At 37.7% G+C, this 21,853-nt stretch overlaps 1 protein-coding gene across 1 annotated transcript; it reads right to left on the bottom strand.

Annotated features, from left to right (window-relative positions):
* Positions 1-202: 202 nt before the first annotated feature.
* ASRGL1 (asparaginase and isoaspartyl peptidase 1) lies at positions 203-18,582 on the bottom strand. The gene is made up of 7 exons (XM_026665212.2): positions 18,348-18,582; positions 13,363-13,565; positions 12,458-12,600; positions 7,576-7,730; positions 5,740-5,858; positions 4,183-4,293; positions 203-957 (listed from the first exon to the last, which is right to left on the bottom strand). The coding sequence occupies exons 2-7, from the start codon at positions 13,547-13,549 to the stop codon at positions 728-730; spliced, it is 945 nt and encodes a 314-aa protein (XP_026520997.1). The 5' UTR covers positions 13,550-13,565; positions 18,348-18,582; the 3' UTR covers positions 203-727.
* Between the last annotated feature and the right edge of the window lie 3,271 nt (positions 18,583-21,853).

The raw sequence follows: 21,853 nt of genomic DNA, 5'->3' as shown, positions 1-21,853 counted from the left end.
AGAACGGATACAATTAATTCCAGCCTGAATGCAATACATAGGAACAAATTTATTATAAAATTACTTGGATTTTTACACTGCTGCTTGGTTTTTTTTAAGTCATAGAACAATAGATTTAGACCAATAATATGGACATCTACCCCCACAATTTTTAATTAACCCCACAAAACATTTTTGAAAAATATCTCTATACTGAGAAAACATATTTTTCATTTTTATTTTTTAATGTTTCAAAATGGGTTTTCCATAAAACACTACTGGTAATTTCCCACAAAAAAACTTAAAGAAACTATTCAAGTTTAAAGAGAATAATTAATAGTGCAATGTTAATTTATATGTAAACATGAGATAATCACATAGATATTTCAGTACATATAGTCAGTACATATAGTACATATAATCTTATATTCATTTTTCTGAATGATAAGCATCTCTTCACATTATCATTTGACACCATGCAAATGTATCAGGTGTCAAGAAGCTGATGAAATTCCATCGATAAGTTTCTGAAGAACCTTTTATTAATTTAATTTTAACTGAGTTAAATTTATTTTATCAATCAAATACAACTAGGAATCAAACATACACAATCTAGAATAAAACTGATAGGGTACTCTTCTCACAAGGCAGTGACTCTGGAAAAATTGCCTGCCTCATTCTGAGAGGGATACGGATTCAGTTCCATGATCTTCCTCCTGTGGCAAAAGTTCAATGTCCTTCCTCATTTCTACGATCCAATGGAGGCAATAGCTTCTTCAACGGACTGTGTATTCGTCTCCCCAGTATAAATGCCAGACTGTAGCTGGTCATCCTTCACAACAGCCCATGACATCTGATTGGTAGAGAACTTAGCAGCCCACTCCCCTGAACTGCTAATAACGATGATGCCACCTAAGCCTCCAACTCTGGTTTTCATACAAGCTAGAGCAGCATCAGCAGCCTCTCCTGGTGGTTTCCCTGAAAAATCAGCATATGAAAAATGCCTTAATTTTAAAAGAAAGAAACCAAAGGTACATTTTACATGGATAACTATTTTATATATACCACTATTTTAAATAGATAAACTGTTTTAAATGGATGAACCAAGATAAATTTTGCATTCTGCCAACAACCTTTTGAGGTAACTTTTGAAGGGGCTACTTTCAAGTCAGTTTTTGACTCCTGATGACTGCCTGGACTAATCCTTTCAGTTTTCTTGGCAAAGTTCTCAGAAGTGGTTTGCTATTGCCCACTTCCTAGGATTGAGATACAGTAACTGGCCCAAGATTGCCCAGATGGCTTTGTGTTCAAGTGGGAATAGAACTCATGCTCTCCCAATTTCTAACTGGTGCCTGAACCTCTACTCCAAGCTAGCTCTCTCTGAGGTAACTAACATTCATTAACAAAATACATGTCTGAAAGGAAGCATATCCAAAGAACTGTGCCATTAATTCTATGAACATAAGAGCTCTTTAGGCCTGTTGCTTTCAAAACAGAGAAAAAAGCTTTCCAATTCAGGTGGATGAACTTCTTTTGAAAGTGAAGTATGCTTCAAAGGAGATTGTGATCTGACAGTTGTTCATCACAAAGGAAGCAGGGATGAAAATTTCTATTGCGCTTCCTCATTCCCATTGTTTAAACTACTAAATGTTTTTAGTTTTAATCAGTGGAAGGCTTCCTGCCCACATTCTACAGGAATTATAAAATTCTCTTCAAAAAACAGACAACATTGTAGCTTCCCAATCTAATTCAAGGTATGTTTTGCTAAATTTAATTCCTGACAATCATACACTCTAGTTTATAATTTAAACAACTACAAATGAAGTCTTCTAATAACTAAAATTATTCTGCCAGCTGTTTTAATGACAAAAAACTTTCTATTACTGAAAAGAAGGGTGGATGGATCTACCAGTGTCACAGAATACAGGCTTACTTTTCTGGTTTTGTCCCCATTCCCTTCCAAATGAATGGTTTAATAAAATCAAATATTAATACTCTGGAAAACTTTCAAGAGCATCATTTTATCACTGAGAAATAAGACTTGATTAACCCAATATCTCTAATGGACACCTATTAAGCATGGTTATTATAATCAGGGGTGCGATCTGACTGGTGTAACTACTGGTTTGGTGATTTACGATTTGTGGTGATTTACGATGCTGCACGCACATGTGAAATGTGAGCTGTGTTGCTGAGCAGTGCTGCATCGGATGCACAGCGTTTGAAAAAGCACTATTTTCCTACTTTTTCTATCGCAGCTATGCCGCGCAAAGCAGCTGAGGTTGAAAAAGCAGGAAATAAAGGACAGGTAAGAGCCCAGGCAGGCGGGTGGGGCAAAACAGCTCTTCAGAGCTACCAGTTCTACAGAGCCGGACAGAACTGGTAGAATACCACCCCTGATTATAATGCATGTTAACTCTGAACATTTTGTTAAGTTTCAAGTATACAGCAAGCCCAAAACAATAAGCAGTAAAAAAAGCAAGAAGCATTTAATCAACTGTGTAGTTAATTCAATGTCAAAAAACAAAAACTTGTGTGCGCAAAATAATTTCAATGCTGTTCTTATTTTCCAATTTGTAATCTTTGTTTAAAATTATAGTTATAAATATATAACAACACAATTCATATAAGGAATATAAAACATATATGATTTATTTTAAATTCCTATCCAGACATTAAGCTTCCTTTGTGACTCTGAGCCTTTCTCAGCCTAATCTGTCACACAAGATCATAGCAAAGATAAAGTTGGAGGAACAAGTGCCAGATATTATGCCTTAAGCAGCTGAGAAAGATGAATGTTTTAATCTAATCCTCCCAAAGAGACAGAAGCAACCTCCTCTCTATCCCATAACTAAAAAGCTAAACCAGGAGGCCCTTGAGGCAGCAAACTTATTTAAAACACAATTGTTATCTGATCCCAATGCAGACCACCTTTCAGGGTTAGGGTTAGGGTAAATGGTGTTCCAAATTAATGTAGCTAAACATTTGTGATCAAGTAATAAAGATCAAATGTCCCTAAGATAGCCAAACTATCAGGGGCTTTGGAGACAATATATCTACCAACCTTGTTTTGCAACTCAATGCTTTCTGTGAAACTCTTTGAAATTCTCGAGTAACAAACAGAATCACACTTTTCCCTTTAAATAACTATATTCAGAAAAAAGTATTGGATTAATATGTGTCTAGTCTGTAATGGAAGTCAAGAGTTTAGATAATCCAAAAGGTAAAGTTCTCCATGGTCAACCATAGTTAGATTATGTTATGGTCACATGAACATCCTATTGCCAGCTGTTTATCATAGCACTCTTCCACATCAATACCCAGATTAGAACATTTGTTTTCAATGAATTTATTATATTTAAAACAGAAATCAGAGGGAAAAAATATTATTTAAAACAGATTTAAAAATCTTCAGGAGTGAGTAACCTAAATCCTTCAATAGTGATAAGCATATTGTTGCTGAGTGTGAAAATATGACATGACCATTTTGCAGTCGTGCTTTTTTTTACTTATGACCAATATTTCATTGCATGCAACTTTTCAAAAAAACAGAATTATTCCAGTAAATGTTGGCAAAATGTCACTTTACAATGATTAGACTGAGATCAACACAAATATAGCTGAAAAGAGAAAACACTGTTGTTTGGAGATGATCCCTGAGGCCAGCTGTCATTAGCTTAGTATCAATATATTAGCTTAGAAAATATATTTCAATTCCTATCATTCCCATTCAGATGGTTTCGTGGAGAGCACTAGATTGGAGAAAACTGACCTAAAATGTTAAATTGTTTCATCTTTGCCAATTCCATCAGTTACACAAATACCAGGTATAAGGAGTCTTGTGTTAGTTTATTTGATATACTGATAAAGTCAGTAGGTGTTCAAGGCAACAAATAAAATTCATGGAAAACAGAATGATTCAACATCATCAAAACAAAAAAATGAAGGAGCTGGAATATTTCTTGCAGTAAAACTGTAAACTGACATTAGAAAGTACTTAAAACTTGACAAATAGGAAGGCCACTAATGATACCAGAAAACTTCATAGGCCCTTTGCTCTGAATGGAAAATTAGACCTCCAGACATTTACACGATTAAGAGGAGCAGATGCTAGAACAAACCTTTAAATTTATATTAGATTGCATTTATGTGTATTCGCTCCAAAATCAGTATTTGTTGCATGTCCAAAACATCAGGCTATACCTTGCTCCATATGGTAAAGAGTAAGTCTTGCCAGGATCACTTTCATAATGCTCTCTCCATGGCCAGTGGTGGAGGTGGCACCAACACTATTATCTGCATACCCACCACTTCCTGGGAAAGAAAAAGGTAAAAGACAGCAGTTTAATAACCCATCTCTTCATTTAATATCGATGTATTACACAGTGCAATCCAGGGATCATGTCAACTGTATTTTGGGTTTTTATTAACCATGAAGAATTCAAGTGGAATGCAATTGCCTCAACTTTCATGAAACTATAAAGAGAAGGTAAAGGGTAGAAAGGAAAACCCCCAATGGTTCCTCAGAAAAGAATGCCTGCTTGACTGTTTCCATGAGAAAAGCATGTTCAGAGAACATATTTTAGTATCTGAACAAACATTCTCAAAATATTTCACACTTTCCACTCCATCAACTTATCTTAATATATGGTGCTTCCTAAAAGCTATGAAATCATCTCATCTTAAGAAAACATGCCATTCAATAAAAAATAGCTTTGTTTGAACTACAAGCCAAACAATTGCTTGCTGGTTCCACTTCAGTGCTTTCTATTTTCCCTGTTCAGAGTTAAAAAGGATCTATTTATTTATTTATTTATTTATTTATTTATTTGATTTGCCAATTGTTTACAAGATAATAAGTATAAGTGTATACATAGTTGTGAATACATGAAATGGGTACATATAAGAAAAATAAAAGAATAAGAGAAACAATAGGACAGGGACGGTAGGCACGATGGTGCGCTTATGCACGCCCCCTACAGACCTCTTAGGAAAGGGGTGAGGTCAATAGTAGACAGTCTAAGGTTAAAGTTTTTGGGGTTTGGGGAAGAGACTATAGAGTCGGGTAGAGTATTCCAGACATTGACCACTCTATTGCTGAAGTCGTATTTCCTGCAATCAAGTTTGGTGCGGTTTACTTTGAGTTTGTATCTATTGTGTGCTCTTGTGTTGTTATGGTTGAAGCTGAAGTATTCATTGACAGGTAGGACATTGCAATGTATGATTTTATATACCATGCTTAAATCAGACCGAAGGCGGCGTAATTCAAGGTTTTCTAGTTTTAGAATTTCAAGTCTGGTGGCATAAGGTATTCTACAACAAGTAGAGGAGTGGAGAACTCTTCTTGTGAAATATTTCTGGACTTTCTCAATTGTGCTAATATCAGATACGTAATGAGGGTTCCAGACTGATGAACTGTATTCGAGTATTGGTCTAGCAAATGTTTTGTATGCTCTGGTTAGTAGTGTGATATTACCAGAGAAAAACTACGTAGGATTAGGTTAACAACTCTTAATGCCTTTTTGGCTATGTAGTTGCAGTGGGCTCTAGCACTTAGATCATTAGAGGTGAGTATTCCAAGGTCCTTTACAGAGCTTGGGTCATCAACAAGATCTATACAGAGCAGGGGTGGCCTCCAGAAGACCCACGAGCCCTTATTTTCTCTGGAGTGCAGCCCCTGAGCATTATAAAATGATTAATGATCGTGTGCATTTTATCGGAATGAGAAGATGACATCTAGGGTATTGGTTCTTTCCCTACCTATGCATGCTGTATCACCAACGCGGCCAAGCCGTTTGTTAGTAAGTCCTCCTGTAGATGTTGCACAAGCTACATTTCCTGCACTGTCGATAGCAACGGCTCCAACTGTTCCAAGGTCTCTGCCAAAAATAGCATTTCAGACAATTAGCTGCAGATCTCAAAGCATTTGACAAACAAACACAGCATCTGTTAGCATAGGTAGCTATTTTTCAAGTATGGAATGGCAACAGGCTGTCTTCAGACTGAAGCCAGGAGTCTCCATGCAAGCTCATTTTAGAGGACTTACTAAAGCAACACAGCCAGGTTAATGCACCAAGGGGTTTATACTTAAGCTGCCACAGACTTATGTAAAATTATTAGAATCGCAGATTTCTGTTCAGATTACAGTTTTTCCTCCTTTCCCACAAATAGCCTTCTTTCTTTTACTTTGACAGCTTGGACAAATAGGATCTTTCTCATGGACTACTATCATTCTCATTTTCTTGCAGTTGCTTTGGGCTGCTACAGCTACTGAATCCCACAAATAGCGATTCCATCATTAAAATCAATGAAAAGTTGGTGTCTTTAGCAACAAAATCCTTCCAGATCAGATCAAAGACCTATTTAAATGACTGGTCTCAAACTCAAATCATTACAAAGGCTGCAGGACTGGTTAATTAGGCTACAGCACTGAGGTCTTTTCATATATTGATAGAACTGTCTCTTAAAATCTTGTGATGTGCATCAAAAAGAATACAGCGCACAATTGTACAACAACCCTCCCATTCTCTCAGTAGTTTTCCAGTGTTATTGTTGCTTAATTAACAGGTGTGCAAGAGAGCTTCCTCTATATTTCTGAAGAGCAAAATTTATGTGAACTGAGATCTGTGGAGAGCATAGTGCAAACAGAACCAGCTTGCTCTCTCTTGTTCTTGTTCAACAAGATGCAAAGGGGGTGGTGTGAAGCAATGGCATGTATTCACAATAGCAAATTTCAGCAGCCATATTCATGTTTTGTTAACACTAGAGTTTGGCATGCAGCTGCACACTGACCAGCTGCAATAGGGAAGGCATTATCCCACCCCATTCCCTTCACAGTTGGTTCCAGGTTTGCAGATCCCACCATTGTTCTTCTATTCAAGGCCTCCCTTCCAGCTTAGGTGCCCTGGGAGGGTGAGGGAACACGGCCATCACAGCTAGGGTTGAGGCCAAAACTTGATCCTCCTACCACTCATTTGCTGCAGCTTACTTTTAGAATATGACACACCCAGGTGGGGGTAGGGCATCTGCACTCTTAGCCTTGCACTGAGGTGCCTTCGAAGCCAAGACTCTTGTCTCAATCTCACTGCCACACAACTCCTGACTAAGGCTTTAGAGGGGGGGAAAACAGCTCCATGCTGGAGATGAGCTGTGAGAATGCAACAATGTCCCAGTGCAAGGCTAGGAGCTGGTATCCAATCTGTCCCACAGGTTTTTATTCTAAATCTATACCAGAGATGCTACAATAATGGCAGGGGTAGTCATCTTTCAGCCTGCATCAACAAAGCCATAAGTCCAAGCCTCTTCTACATCAGCCAAAGAGAACATTGGCATACTTCTTCACTACACTTCTTTTGCCTGTCCCTCTCATGCTGAGATGTGAGCTGAGGCTTTCAGATCTTACTCCAGCCAGCTTCGTTTCCCCAGACCACAGCCACAAAAGTTGAGAGAGGGCAGGAGAAATTGCTTGCAGCAGCTTCCAGCAGCTCACATTCAGAAGAATACTCCCTCAGAATTTGGGGAAGAGGTTATGTGGGTTTATTACTCGCTTTAATTTTCTTCATTCAAGCAGACAAAACACGAATACCGGATAGTTACTTTTGACATTCTTGAGGGTTCCAGTCAGCCTCAAGGTTTTTCTTCCACCTCTCCAAAGACCTTTCAGTGATTAATTTTTCTCCAGGAACCTCAGGAATTCCCATAGCCCTAGCAAAGGCAGAGGCCCCTTGGTCAGTCAGTAACATGTGGTCCGTCTGAAAGACGAGAGAAGCAGCTGCTCAAATTGCTGCACAAATCAGTTTCAATCCATGTACATACAACCACAGATAAAAAGCATGGCATTTCAGCAGTGTCCTGTATTTCTCAAAACAATTTTTTTAAATATTGTTTGCCGAACACTTGCTGCAAATGCTATAGCCCAAAGAAGGGGTGCACATTTCAATACATCCATTCGTTTCTGCCTTCAATTAAAGAAAAATCCTGAAGTTGAATAAGAATGCTACCAGAAATTGATAATGTGCCAATATAATTTTGATTTCTTTATTTAATTAGAGGGATAGACTCACCCATCTACTTTAAAGGAAGGTATGAAAGAGACAGAGGATGTTTTTGTAATAGTTTTTTTTTTAATCCAGAAGAAAATCTCTACAGAAGAATTGAACTACTTGCCAGGGGAAAAGATTCTGTCCTCTGTAGCTTTATGTTCACTTCAAAGGTATGTTCAATGCAAGAAACTGCAAAATTTTATATTGGTGTGAAGCAGAACATTTTGAATCAGAACTGAGCTTTTTTTTAGCCATGCAAAAACTGGGACTTTCCTTTGCTGAACTTTTATTGCAAGATGCTCCTGTCTTTCACACTGCCTTCAAGCTGAAGGCAGTTTCATAAGGAGATACACCATTTGTGCCACTTTTCTTCAAATACTCCAGTTGTATCCCGATTTTGTTATGTCACACTCTACCTGGTAACTTGTTCACTACATACACCAATTGTCAATTGTTTCTTTTGTTAAGGAAAGTACCGGCAATGGTACTATAAACTGTGTGTGTGTGTGTGTGTGTGTGTAGGCACAGTATGTACTGACCCCTTTGTACATGCACTATCATGACAAGTTCCCTGGGATTAGGGAAATATTTTTTCCCCCCGAGATCATTTTGAGCAAAGAAAACTTGTGAACCCCTCAACAACAGGCAACTGAGATTGCCAGGTGCTTGAGTCCCATGCTGGGAGCCATAAATCATCTTATGTAAAGCAGAAGGATAATAAAGACAATTTATTCTTACCAGTCTAGAATGTTCCACACCTGTAGAAAAAAAATGCCTTGTGCACTACTGCCCTCTTCTGCTTTTGCTTTTGAAACAAACTCAACAGCTATTCATGTGAAAGAAAGTTACTTTATGTTTAATGGGCCTAATTTTCAGACAGCATAGATGAAATTGCTTTGTTAAGGGAAAATATCACAATACAATAATTAATAATTTTAGAGACTAGAAGTTCAAATAAAAATAATTTTGGGATAAAGCAGTATATTTATTAGTCAACTGAAGGCACATGTGACACTTCATTGTTTTTAAATGAATTGTTAGAAACATTTCAAAAAGATCCTAAGCTTTGGGGGGGGCACATTGTTATCCATACGTAGAATGTGTTAATTTTAGTTGAATCTATGCTCCCAATTCAAAAATACATAGCGTTACACACACACAGTTAAAAGACAAGCAATAAGACCTGTATTATATTTTAATTACAAAAGTAAATCATTGAAAATATATGAAAATGTAGGAAACTGTTTGCATATGTTCCATCTTCAGCTTGCTTAATGTGCATGAAATTTCATTTAATTCCCACCGTGTATCCCATGTCCCACCGTGTGTGTGTGTGTGTGTGTGTGTGTGTGTGTGTGTGTGTGTGTGTAGCTTTTGCTGAAGTCTTCTTATGCATCTAAAAAGCTACTGTCTTGAACTGTTATAAACTATATGCTTTAATTACAAAAACCCCAAGGTTCAACTTTATAACAGTCCAAAATTCTGAATAGAATGAATCTGCCAGATACAATGTCACTGAAATGTCACTGAAAGAACTGTGAATTACAGAGGGTCCAATGAGGCATGTAGCTTAATGTGAACTCAGCCAAGAATAGAGAAAATGTTTTTCTGCATTCCATTGGGATCTTGGTTTTATGCAGGGATGGGATTCTACCGGTTCGCACCTATTCGCTAGAACCGGTTGTTAACATTCTACGCAGTTCGGAGAACCGGTTGTTAGAAGATATTACTGGCCTAATCCTGTAAGGAAGGCAGGAAGGAAACATTCTGGTGTTGCTTACAGAAACTGCCTCTCCGTTAACCCTTATTACATTCTTGGCAGGACTAGACTTCCTGTCTCTGGAACTTCTCTGGAGTTTTTTTTTTCCTCCTTTGCTGGTACTTTGCTTGTGTGGAGTGACCATTCAAAGTTACAATGGCACTGAAAAAAGTGACTTAGGACCGTTTTTCACACTTATGACTGTTGCAGCATCCCCACAGTCATGAGAGGCCAGGCGAGGAGATGCGTGCCTCGATGTGAGTGATGTTGAGTTGGCCACACCCAGCCAGTCACATGACCACCAAGCCAGTCACATGACCACCATGACCATCAACTAAGCCACAACCACAGAACTGGTTGTTAAAAAATTTGAATCCCACCCCTGGTTTTATGGCTATTAAATACTACTTAAAATTAGATATTAAAAATGATGTATTTTTTTTAGTTAATTATATTCTACCTTTTCCAGACTTCCTCAAAACTTAAGCATGGAACATGAATTTATATTTATTTATCAGGCACACATCAGGAGTTACAAATTGATATTATAGTAATTGCAACTTCTGTTTAGTACAGCAATTGGAAAATGTTTGCTCTTGTCTTTGTCATACAGCAGAGGATCTACAGAATGTTCAGGTTTTTTTTCTAGTGAGTTAACACTGAACCAAATACAAGTTTATTTGGAGATTGTAATGTAATATCCATATTTGTACAATATCTTCTGTACATCCCTCTCCCCCCAAAATAAATATGAATTGGCTCCAAACGTGTTAGATTTTCAGTGCAAGTCATAAAAACGTCTTATAGGAGCCTCTATATTTTGGTAGATTTCCAGGAGCTATCATTTTAATAGATCTATCCTGAGGAATTACAAGCTTATGAAACTGCCTGACTTAATGAATAGGATCTCAAAGGACTGTTTAACAAGATAGTCTCAAGAATGTTGCTTGTCCAATTCCTTTTTAGTCAGTAGAGGGAGCTAATACAGTGCCAGGATAGGATATGGAGCCTTGATCATTTTAGAAACATACAATACAGCAGAACAACACTCTGAAAAAATCAAGAAGAATTTGTAACAAAGATTTTAATAACATGATTACAATTTTGACATTTTTAAAGGAAACCCACATTTCAATTTTTCTCAAGTTAAAAAGCTTAAAATGTTTACTAAGATAAAATAAATCTTCCCACATTAACATATGATAGTAATATGCTTTTATATGTGGGACACAGAATGTATCAACAGCACACATTATTCATTCTCTTTTGAACTCTCTTTTATAAGTGTATATTCTCCCTGTAATATCTGTAATTTTTTTTTTTTTGCAAACTTGGAGCACCTCCAAATCAACCAACATTTCTCCTTTGTGCATATAGTATTTTGACTTCACAAACACTAACTCTTGGAGAATGAATTCATTAAGAAAAAAGGAGTATGCTAAAAGTATACGTATAATCTAGCATGACATAAAATGCTAGAAAGTTTAAGCATAGTAGAAAGGTGCTGGAATATTCTGCAATATAATAAGAAAAACACTATAGGAGTTCAAGCACTTTCTTGTACATTATAGTTAAAAAGATGTTTAATATGTCAGAAGCTAAGTTACATGTGGAATATAAAAGGGAAACTTCAAATATTTTACGTTCAGAGGCAAACTCAGCTACATTGAACATAATATTTCATGCAGGAAAGCATTGTTCTCGATAGTCTGGGAAATCACAGGCTAAGAATTTCAGATGCTTGAAGCATATACTTGGGAAATTACAAACTATAACTATAAACTATAATGTAAAGCTGCTGTAATTTATCCTATTTTGTTGACTTTTGTCTGGATATACCCTTTAATTGCTTGTCTGAAGATAAGAAAATATAAACTTTAATTACTGGTCAGCATTTTTATAATAGATAAATCAATAAACCAATAAAATTAGTAAAGAAAAGTTTAATCTTAAATATTTAGGTGATATAGGTAAAAGCAAATAACCTTTGAAAAGGCATTTTGGCAACTGCAGTTGAACACACCTGGAGGACTTCAAAGTAGGGAAGGGCCTTATAAGTGCATTTAAACTCCTGAAAAATCCATTTAAGAGAGATTATAGGAGATTATTATGCTCTCCATTAGCCACTGGGCACTTACATACCATTACCAACCCTAAATAAAAATAGTCTGTCTGCCTTTAAGTTCATGGCCTCTTAGAGTGATTACAATTTCTTCCAACAAGCTATAAAATTTATTCTATGCACAACATGGTAACGAGGAAGAATGGATTATGCCACCACAGAATACAGTGGGTTATCGTATTTAATATTCCAAGAACAAACAAGCTCTTTGCAAGAGACAAACTTCTGAGTTTAGCCCAGGAAATGGGGAGCTTGTGATCCATCAGATGTGACTGAACCTTAATTCCTAACATCATTAACTGTTTGGCTCTGCTGGATGATATTACCAATTCCAGCATTTAGCAACATTTGGCATGTCAGAGGCTCCCTGTTACTGGCCAAGTTATATATCAGCTTTCTGTTTATTTGGAACCAATAAAAAATATAATTATCACCTCGACTGCTGCATTTCTTCCTATTATATCTTTACACCAGGCCAGAGGTCATAAAGCATCATAGTACTTCAATCAAACCCCCAAGGGAAACTGATTTTGTTGAAGATCACCTTTGGCATACCTTTTCCATTACAAGACGAGCAAGCTTTATTGGGTTAGAAATACATTTCATGGCTGATACTGCTCCTGAGGCTAGATTTTTCCCATCCATGATAATAGCATCCATTTCTACTTCGCCCTTCTCATTTAACACAGAGCCACAACCTAGGAATCAAGTAGAAAAGACATTAATATGCAAACACAAAGCTAAACAATTTTAAACTACTTTAATTAATTTGTTTTTTAATTACTCTTTAAACGGCAACTTTTGCAGTATCAAAATCCTTGCAGGAGTAATTAGTGCTAATCCTAACAGAATATATAAAAACTTGGTATATTTTCTGCTCATGTTATATCTCATCCCTCACATATCAGAATATCTCCTGCAAAGCTTGTTTTTTTAAAAAAACCTGAGGAATTTGTAATATATGCTTTAACGCTATAAACAGTAATATCAATAAAAGTATTACTAATAAAAAACTATACTTAGTAAAAGTAGTACTAACAAAAAAACTGTATTTTTATGACCAAAATTTCACTCCCATTAATGTTTTGTATCTTGAAATTCAAAACACCAAATGCCAAACCTACTTGGCACAATCCTGAAGAATAGGACTTTTATTCAAAACAAAATGAAGCTTTAGGGCTGTGGGTTTTCAAGTACTAATTAGATTAGACATTGAAAATAATTTTTGTATAAATTTCCTTGAAAATTAATTGGAGGATATAACCTTGAACAGCATTCATCCAAGCAAGAAGTTAGCAGGTAAGGAAATGAAAGGGTGTGAAAGAAAATCTCACCTTTTTAATTCCTACAATTAAAGCTGTTATAAAGAGCATATAAAAATGGAATAAAAGAAGGAAAAAAGACAGCTTCTACAAAGAACTGGGTAGTAAGAATTTCAGTCTAGAAAATTGAAATGTTACCTGCATTAAAATGTGGATCATCTTCCATTAATATTACGGCCTCTTCAACTGCATCTAATGCAGCTCCCCCTTGTTTAAGGATACTGTAACCTTTCAACGCTGCTCTGATGACACCAGAACGACTTCCATCTTCCCGCTCTTTAAAGATGCGACCAGCTCCACCATGAACAACAATAACTGGCTTCATGCTGTTGAATGTTTTTCTGGTTAAAAGAATATGTGTATTTTATAGATGATAGATAGATAGATAGATAGATAGATAGATAGATAGATAGATAGATAGATAGATAGATAGATAGATACATATACATACATACATACATACATACATACATACATACATACATACACATACATACACATACACACACACACACACACACACACACACACACACACAATGCTCAAAAAAATAAAGGGAACACAAAAATAAGACATCCTAGATCTGAAACAATGAAATATTCTTATTAAATACTTAGTTCATTACATAGTTGAATGTACTGACAACAAAATCACACAAAAATTATCAATGGAAATCAAATTTAGCAACCCATGGAGGTCTGGATTTGGAGTTACACTCAAAATTAAAGTGGAAAAAAACACTACAGGCTGATCCAACTTTAATGTCCTTAAAACAAGTCAAAATGAGGCTCAGTAGTGTGTGTGGCCTCCACGTGCCTATATGACCTCCCTACAATGCCTGGGCATGCTCCTGATGAGATGGCGGATGGTCTCCTGAGGGATCTTCTCCCACACCTGGACTAAAGCATCCCCCAACTCCTGGACAGTCTGTGGTGCAATGTGGCATTGGTGGATGGAGCGAGACATGATGTCCCAGATGTGCTCAATTGGATTCAGGTCTGGGGAACGGGCGGGCCAGTCCATAGCATCAATGCCTTCCTCTTGCAGGAACTGCTGACACACTCCAGCCACATGAGGTCTAGCATTGTCTTGCATTAGGAGGAACCCAGGGCCAACTGCACCAGCATATGGTCTCACAAGGGGTCTGAGGATCTCATCTCGGTACCTAATGGCAGTCAGGCTACCTCTGGCGAGCACATGGAGGGCTGTGTAGCCCCCTAAAGAAATGCCACCCGACACCATTACTGACCCACTGACAAACCGGTCATGCTGGAGGATGTTGCAGGCAGCAGAACGTTCTCCATGGCATCTCCAGACCCTGTCACGTCTTTCACATGTGACAGTATGAACCTGCTTTCATCTGTGAAGAGCACAGGGTGTCAGTGGCGAATTTGCCAATCTTGGTGTTCTCTGGCAAATGCCAAATGTCCTGCACGGTGTTGGGCTGTAAGCACAACCCCCACCTGGATATCTTGTTGATCCTGAAAGTTTTATTAGAGTTAAACTATTCTAACATTTCAGCAGAGAAGTGCAAGAAATCTATTTCCAGAGATTTTTTTAAGGAGTGTCAAAGTCCAGTCTTACGCTCTTGAGTTCCAGTGAATTTCCTTAGTTAATAATCACAGTGCAACATTTTTCCAGGCTCATGGTCTTCATTATTAGCTTAGAAGTGCTATGCTTTTTGAAATGCGTCTTCTGAAAATTTTGAAGTATGAACAATATATATTTGAGATAAATAATCCTAAAAACTATGTAGCAGATACCTGTTTTTTAAATTACATTAGTTGATTTTTCAGTTAGGCTAAAAGGCCTTTAATCAATGATTCTAATAAACTACTTCATCAGTATCCTAATTACTATTCCTATTAAAAGCATTAAAGCATGATGTGGACTCCATCATCCCTTTGTGTTTTATTACATCAAACTTCTATGAATAATCTGTATGCCTGGCCTCCTGGTTGAAACAGGAAGTGTTTATAATCCTAGGGATGAATTTACAAATTGAACTAAGCCACACTATGGTCTGCAATTTAGTATTCTATGCAAATCCATTAATATGATTTAGTAGTACAAATAATCCATGATGTGATTTATACTGAACTATAATTTCAAAATCCTGGCTTAGCATCATGTATGAAGCTAATCAATACCTTATTTTTTAATCTAGATTTATAAAATTCAAATAGTATGAGAAATAACATTTCATGTGTATAAAAATGCATTGACCGATGAAAAAACTTTCACAACTTTCTAGGGCACGGATGTCAAACTCGTTGTCACGTTGCCATCACGTCACGTTTTGCAACATTTTTTTTTTCTTCGCAGAGCTGGGGTGGCATGGCCTGTATATGACGCATCTGGCCCACGGCCGCCAGTTTGACACTTCTGTTCTAGGGCATGAGCCTTACCCTTCTCACTTAGAAAGCTGTTTTCAACAGTTCAGTATGGCTTCTATCAATGTAATTGATCGTATCTGTCAGTCTTTTATTGAAAATTCTAATTGTGTCTCTTTAGCTCTCCAATAGATATAAAGACGTTTTGTAGTCAAACTGACAATGTCTACTGAATATAAGGAAAATCTTTATAAAATGTTTTATAGGTGGCATTTTCCACCGGCAAGACTAGCAAAAATGTTCAGCAATATGTCCGCCAAGTATAATCAGACCCCAGGTACTTATTATCATATGTGGTAGAGTTATATGAAAGCAAGAAAATATTAGACGAAAATACATACATGGAAAAGACGATTAAGCAACATATAGATCTGAAACCAGAAATATTTATGTTGGGTTATGCCAGAGGGCTATGATAAAGGGACTATATATCTAGTTTTGCATGTATTGACAGCAGCGAGGATTGTGTTTGCACAATATTGGAAAAATGAGAGCACTCCATCAGATGAGGATGTAATTCAGAAAATATTGGACTGTGCAGAGATGGATAGATTGACATTAAAAGTAAAGGACAAAGGAGATACAGAATATTACTCAACATGGGATAGGTTTTATGAGTGGTTACAGATAAGAGGTAGAAATTAGACAAGAAAAGGTTATTGTTATGTATGAATTAAACAAAATGATGGTTTATAACTATAAGTATGCCAATATAACCAATAGGATTACAAATAAGCTAACATAAAGATAAATTTAATTAACATTATTCTGTTGTACCATTGCTTTCATTATTAGTATACAGTATATGATACAATTTCTTTTTCCCCCTTGTTTATCCTCTATAAATGATATGCCCTGACAATACACTGTGTTCAAAATGTTTATGAATAAATAAATAAAAATGCTTTCTAGTCATGGAGACAAACAGAATAGAATTAGAATGACCGGCTTAAAAATGGAAGCCTTCTTGTACCAAATTGTGACACAGGACAGAACCTGAAGAATACAGATGAGAATCATCATTGGGAAGGTGTTCATTTGAGATAGGGTGAGACATACAGATTTGTTTATGAAAGGTAATTCCTATGTTGAACAGCTAACTCTCATGAGAAAGCAAAGAGCCACTATGTCTTACTCTATTTGCACTTTAAACCAGTCAAATATTTTACCTCACATTTCTTTAATCATTTGGATTTGATTTTTTTGGCATTTCATTAGGAACTTAGCAAACTAACATTTCTAACAATATTTGTGTTAGGGTACTGTCAGCAAGGAACAAGTCACTAATGTTTCTTAGAAGAGGTGTGAAAACCTGGCTCTTCACAGTGCTTTGGCAAAAGAGAATGAGAACCCTTACTTCACTGCACTTACCATCTTTTATCTATCTTTATTAATGTTTCATTGATTTTATTTTAGTTTGTTTAACTATTGTAAGGCACCTAAAGTCATTGAGAGTAAGAAAACATATAAATTTAAGTAATAATAATAAAAGACCTGAAAATATAAGTTGAACAAAACTTTTTATTGTAAAAGTATTAACTACAATAATAGGACCTTGGGTATAATCCCAAAACATCTAGAGCACCACATGAACACCATCGGCATTGACGTCCATCAGTCCATTGCCAAAGGCAGCATTACTTGGAACAGCTTACATCCTGTCACCGTATCCTTAACAAATGAAACAACATCTGCCTATCCCAGGTCCTTGGGAAGGACTTGATAGGTGGATGCCAAATCCAGCCTGAACATCTGAATGACTGTGCAACCAACCATAATAATAAATGCTTCTAGTGTGCTACCTCTGTTTCTTGTGCAATGGCTGACCAGCAAGATACCCAGAGAAATCACATTTCTAAGGAACCATCATATATTACCTCGGAATGAAAATCTCCTCCCAACTCAATTCTGCCAATGAAAATTGATTCTACCACTGACAGACTGTTGATCTACCACTGTTGAGCAATTAATAACCAACAGCTCATCAAAACTTCGTTGCATACAAAATCATATGCCATCAAGGCAGGGAGAGCACAAATAGTACATCCTTTTGATAACTTGCAAGAACAGTCAGACGTAAACGCTGATCCCAAATTGGCTTGCTGAGAACAAAGCCTTGCTTGATCTGAGAACTTTACTACAGATGTCCCAAAGGTGCTTTTTCCGTGAGGCAACTGGACTTTGTTTGTTTTTTCTTTGAAGACCTTTCGCTTCTTGTCCAAGAAGCTTCTTCGACTCTTGACTCCCCACCATCCAGTCAGAGCTGAAGAAGTAAGTGAAACAAAAAACAAAAAACAAGGAAGTCCAGTTGCCTCCTGAAAAACCACCTTTGGGACAGCCAAGACCTGGATGATTGAGAACCTGTGATTTTTACTACAGATGCCACAAGAGTTCTGCTTCCCCCTAAGCAGTAAGCAAGGCAGGCAGCGGCTTGAAAAAGGCATAAAGCATCCCAGAGGCAAATATGAAGCCCCTTTTCTAAAATTACCTCCCACCCCAGAATTGGGTAGCTGTTTGGGATATCTCTTTTATAAACCCTGATCGGCCAGGAACCAAACCTTGTTAATATGACCTTCTCACTCTCCGACAGCCGCATTTAAACAACCGGCGAAACCCCCCTCTCCCCCCCCCAAAAAAAAGCAGCTTTAGACGGGAGTAACGAAAAGGGAGGGGAACCACTCTCGTTCATTGAGCCACTCAGTGCCTTGGTTAAAAGCCAGATTTACTCACGGGTAAATGGATTTCTTCCGCTGCTCCCAATGTCTACAACTTAAACGCTTTGAAAGAGGGTGCGCGAAATGGGCAGCGAGGAAGCTAGGCTGGCGCCTCTGACAGGCACATCTGTTTCGAGAGCGAGAAGAACGGTCGTATCGGTCAGCTCCTATCGCGGACCCTTTGCCCTTAAGAAAACAGCCGCCTTCTGAGCTTTGAATGCATGTGAAGCAAAGCTGCCCTCAGCTCCAATGGCCACCGCTCGCTAAAATGGCTGACTAAAGGGTTTTTGTTTCAACGGTGAGGCCAAAGAGCTGCCCGTTGCAAAGATGGAGGACGCTTAGTAGCGCTGCGTAGAGAAGCGCCTTCTGAGCCAACACGTGGTTTGCTTTTCCCGGGCTTGATGAAACAGCCGGAGCGGGGGTTGCGAAGACGTTGACTGGGACAAGGAAGACGAAGCAACCGAGGATAATTTAACACAAGTAACACAGTGGATTTTCAAAGCCGAGCTGTCTTAAGATTCGCAAACTCTTTTGATCAACCGGTTCTGGAAATAAGCGTCCTGCTATACCTATCAAACTATAGTAACGCATTGGTGTTTATCTCTCTTGTATTTTAATTTTCCTGTTTTTGTTTTGGATTAGAAGGTCTGGTCAAATAAAATAAAATAAAATAAAATAAAATAAACCTTTATTGTCAAGAGTACAACATGTGTACAATGTGATTGGCTGAGTCTCCCTTCGTACACCCCACCCCCAACACAACTCAGTGAAGACAAAAAAGAAAAATCCCTAACCCAGTGAATCCTACTAACAAACACACTATCTTATTGCACCATGTGAACTTATTGCACAACTCACGGGTCCTACAAGTCTATCACTATGTTGACATGAAGTTATTTTCCATTCAGGCGACTGACAACCCATGAGTAGAAACTCTTTTTCAGCCAGTTCTTGCAGCTGGCTATGCTTCTATATCTCCTACCTGATGGTAGGAGAGTGAAGAAGTGCTGACCAGGGTGTGCGTTGTCCCTTGTTAAAAGAGTGGTAGTCCATTGTTAAAAGGATTGTGTTTATCTGTCAAATATGTCATCTGACACTCAATTTCAGCTCTGGGGCATCAATTAATATAGGAATACTTATTTAGTAGATTGGCATCCCACATTTATTTTTATACAGCCTAGGAAGTATAGGATACATAATTGGTCCTGCCTCCTATTTCCCCACAACAACAGCCCTGTGAGGTGGGTTTCACCCAGTTGTAAGTGTGCAGCTGCCTTTCAGGCCTAAGGCAGGACTAGAATTCACAGTCTCTTGGTTTCTAATTCAGTACCTTAAACACTATACCAAATTAGTCTGTGGGAAGCCCCCCACTCCTAGAAGAATGAAATGTTTTGAGGAATTTTTTTTAAAAGGCAAAATATTATATTTCCCTAAATGAGAAATGGAGAAATATGTTTTTTAGAGGCAGAAAGCAACATCCACTTTCCTTAATAGCCCACAGCAGATGTCAGCACTCAAGAGTAAAGAGCTTATTGAGAAAGGAAGACAGGTATCTAGATAGCTCTATTCATAAGTAAATACCCTCACACAAGAGTCAAAACAGGACAAAAGCCATTAAGCTGCAATAGGAATTGTGTCCCCACCCAGAACAGTCCCAAACTTCAACCAAACCTGGAAGCTCAAACAAACACAGGATTTGCATTTCCTCTTTTGCCTATGGAGCCAGCTATCACCTCTACATGATCCCATAGGAAACTGACAACAGCCAATAGAAGACATGTTCTTGCACAGGAACAGGAAGCTCAATACAAAGCTTAAAGAAGGTATAAAAACCTCTCACTCTCAACTCCATTTTGTCAGCTGCACCAGAACCATGTGCTTGGTGGTTCTGTTCATCATTAAACCTTTTCAATCAACCTTCATGTTTCCAGTGTCTTTTCTCCCAGTTTGGAACTGAACCAGGTGGATATTTCTTCTCACAGTTCTATGGAAATATGACTGCAATTGCACCACCTGTACTATATATTATTCACATATCATTCTCAGCAAACCATGTCTTATTAACTAATCATCTGTATAGTATATGAATCAGCACTTTACAAACCATAATGACTGGGTTCGTGCAACTTACTAAACCAAATGAGCAGGCCACAATTGGCCCAGAACCTGGACTGAAACTCTGACAAATTGAAAAGAAAATAATATTACTCCTATGTAGGGTTTGTTGTAAAGCAATGTTTCCATCGATATGCAGTTTATTATGGACACCATCCAGGCTGCAAAAATCCTGAGAAAAACTACAGATTGTTGAGGGCAATATGTTGGCTCTGTAAAACGCATAGAGAGGGCTGTAAAACACTGTGAAGCGGTATATAAGTCTGAGTGCTTTTGCTATTGCCATTTAGTGATCATCCATCACTCAGGATATTTTATTAAATTTATATGCTGCCCATCTCACTATCCAACTGTGGGTTGCTTTTAGCTGTGATGGCAAAGTAGAAAGAGTTCCCTTTTTGAATGATTAGGAATGTGTGAAGCAGATACCATGGAAATCACAGCAGTATGTTATTGAGATGTGGATCTGATTGCACATAGGTTGGAACCATGCAGAAGTCTCTACCAAACCCTCTAGCACAAGGGTGTCAAACTCAAGACCCGTGGGCCGAATCCAACCCACAGGGTGCTTAAATGTGGCCTGTGGGATTGGCCTGAAAATAGCAAATGACTGGGCCACAGTGCCTCATGCAGCCAAAATGAGGCACGGGGGATGCGCAAGGCCCCCCTGCACCCCGTTTTGGCCGATAAGGTGCTGCAGGAGGCATCTCCGCCCCCCTCTGGCTGGCCCCCGGATGAGAACTATAATGCTGATCCAGCCCTCGCAGAAATCCATTTCAACACCCTGCTCTAGCAGTTGACTGACAGAGGGCTCAGAAAGCAACAAGGCTGCTTAACTTACTTAAATAAGTGGGAGAATTAAATTAGCTTCATGAAGAAAGTTGGAAGGGATGGCTTCCACAAATCTTTATTGAACTGAACCACATTTGCTAAGTCTTATTTGAAATTTCTGCAACTCGTGAAATTCGGTCAATTGGTTGGAGTTAAAATATTTAAGCAAGTAAGCAAACAAGTAAGCTACAAACTAGTCAAAGTATTATTATGCACTGCCCATAATCATCTTTGATGAGATGAGTGACTATATTAATTTGATAAATAAATAAAATGTCTAAACCTAAAGTATCTGTTATTTGGAGGTTACAGAATTTGATATTTTTGGCAAACCTTGATTTCACATTCCAATTTCTGTAAACGTAAATATAGTCACTCAAGGTTAAGATTACACAGTAATTCTAAGATGCATGTCACAGGTCAAAGTACACATTTGTTATCTAGACTTCTTGGCTTACTAAGCTGTACACAGTCTTAGATCATTGGTAGAGGTATTCTCTATGATAGAGGAATTCTCTAGGATGACACATTTTTAGAGTATTTTTTGTAAAAAAAAAACAATGCAGCAATTATGTT

This window comes from Notechis scutatus, chromosome 1 (assembly GCF_049901735.1).
Source record: "Notechis scutatus isolate UNSWTSFEM ecotype Mainland chromosome 1, rNotScu1.2, whole genome shotgun sequence".
Classification (NCBI taxonomy): Eukaryota; Metazoa; Chordata; class Lepidosauria; order Squamata; family Elapidae; genus Notechis; species Notechis scutatus.
The sequence above is the reverse complement of the archived record's forward strand: the minus strand, read 5'-3'. Positions and strand labels throughout refer to the sequence as shown.

What these genes read in the sequence shown, in the direction of transcription:
- ASRGL1 (XM_026665212.2), bottom strand. Translation starts at nt 13,549, where the DNA reads ATGAAGCCAGTTATTGTTGTTCATGGTGGAGCTGGTCGCATCTTTAAA. An exon ending in CTCGTCTTGTAATGGAAAAG is followed by an intron (nt 7,731 to 12,457) that starts GTATGCCAAAGG and finishes CTCGTCTTTCAG; the next exon opens with ACGGACCACATGTTACTGAC. An exon ending in TCTTTACCATATGGAGCAAG is followed by an intron (nt 958 to 4,182) that starts GTATAGCCTGAT and finishes CTGATTTTTCAG; the next exon opens with GGAAACCACCAGGAGAGGCT.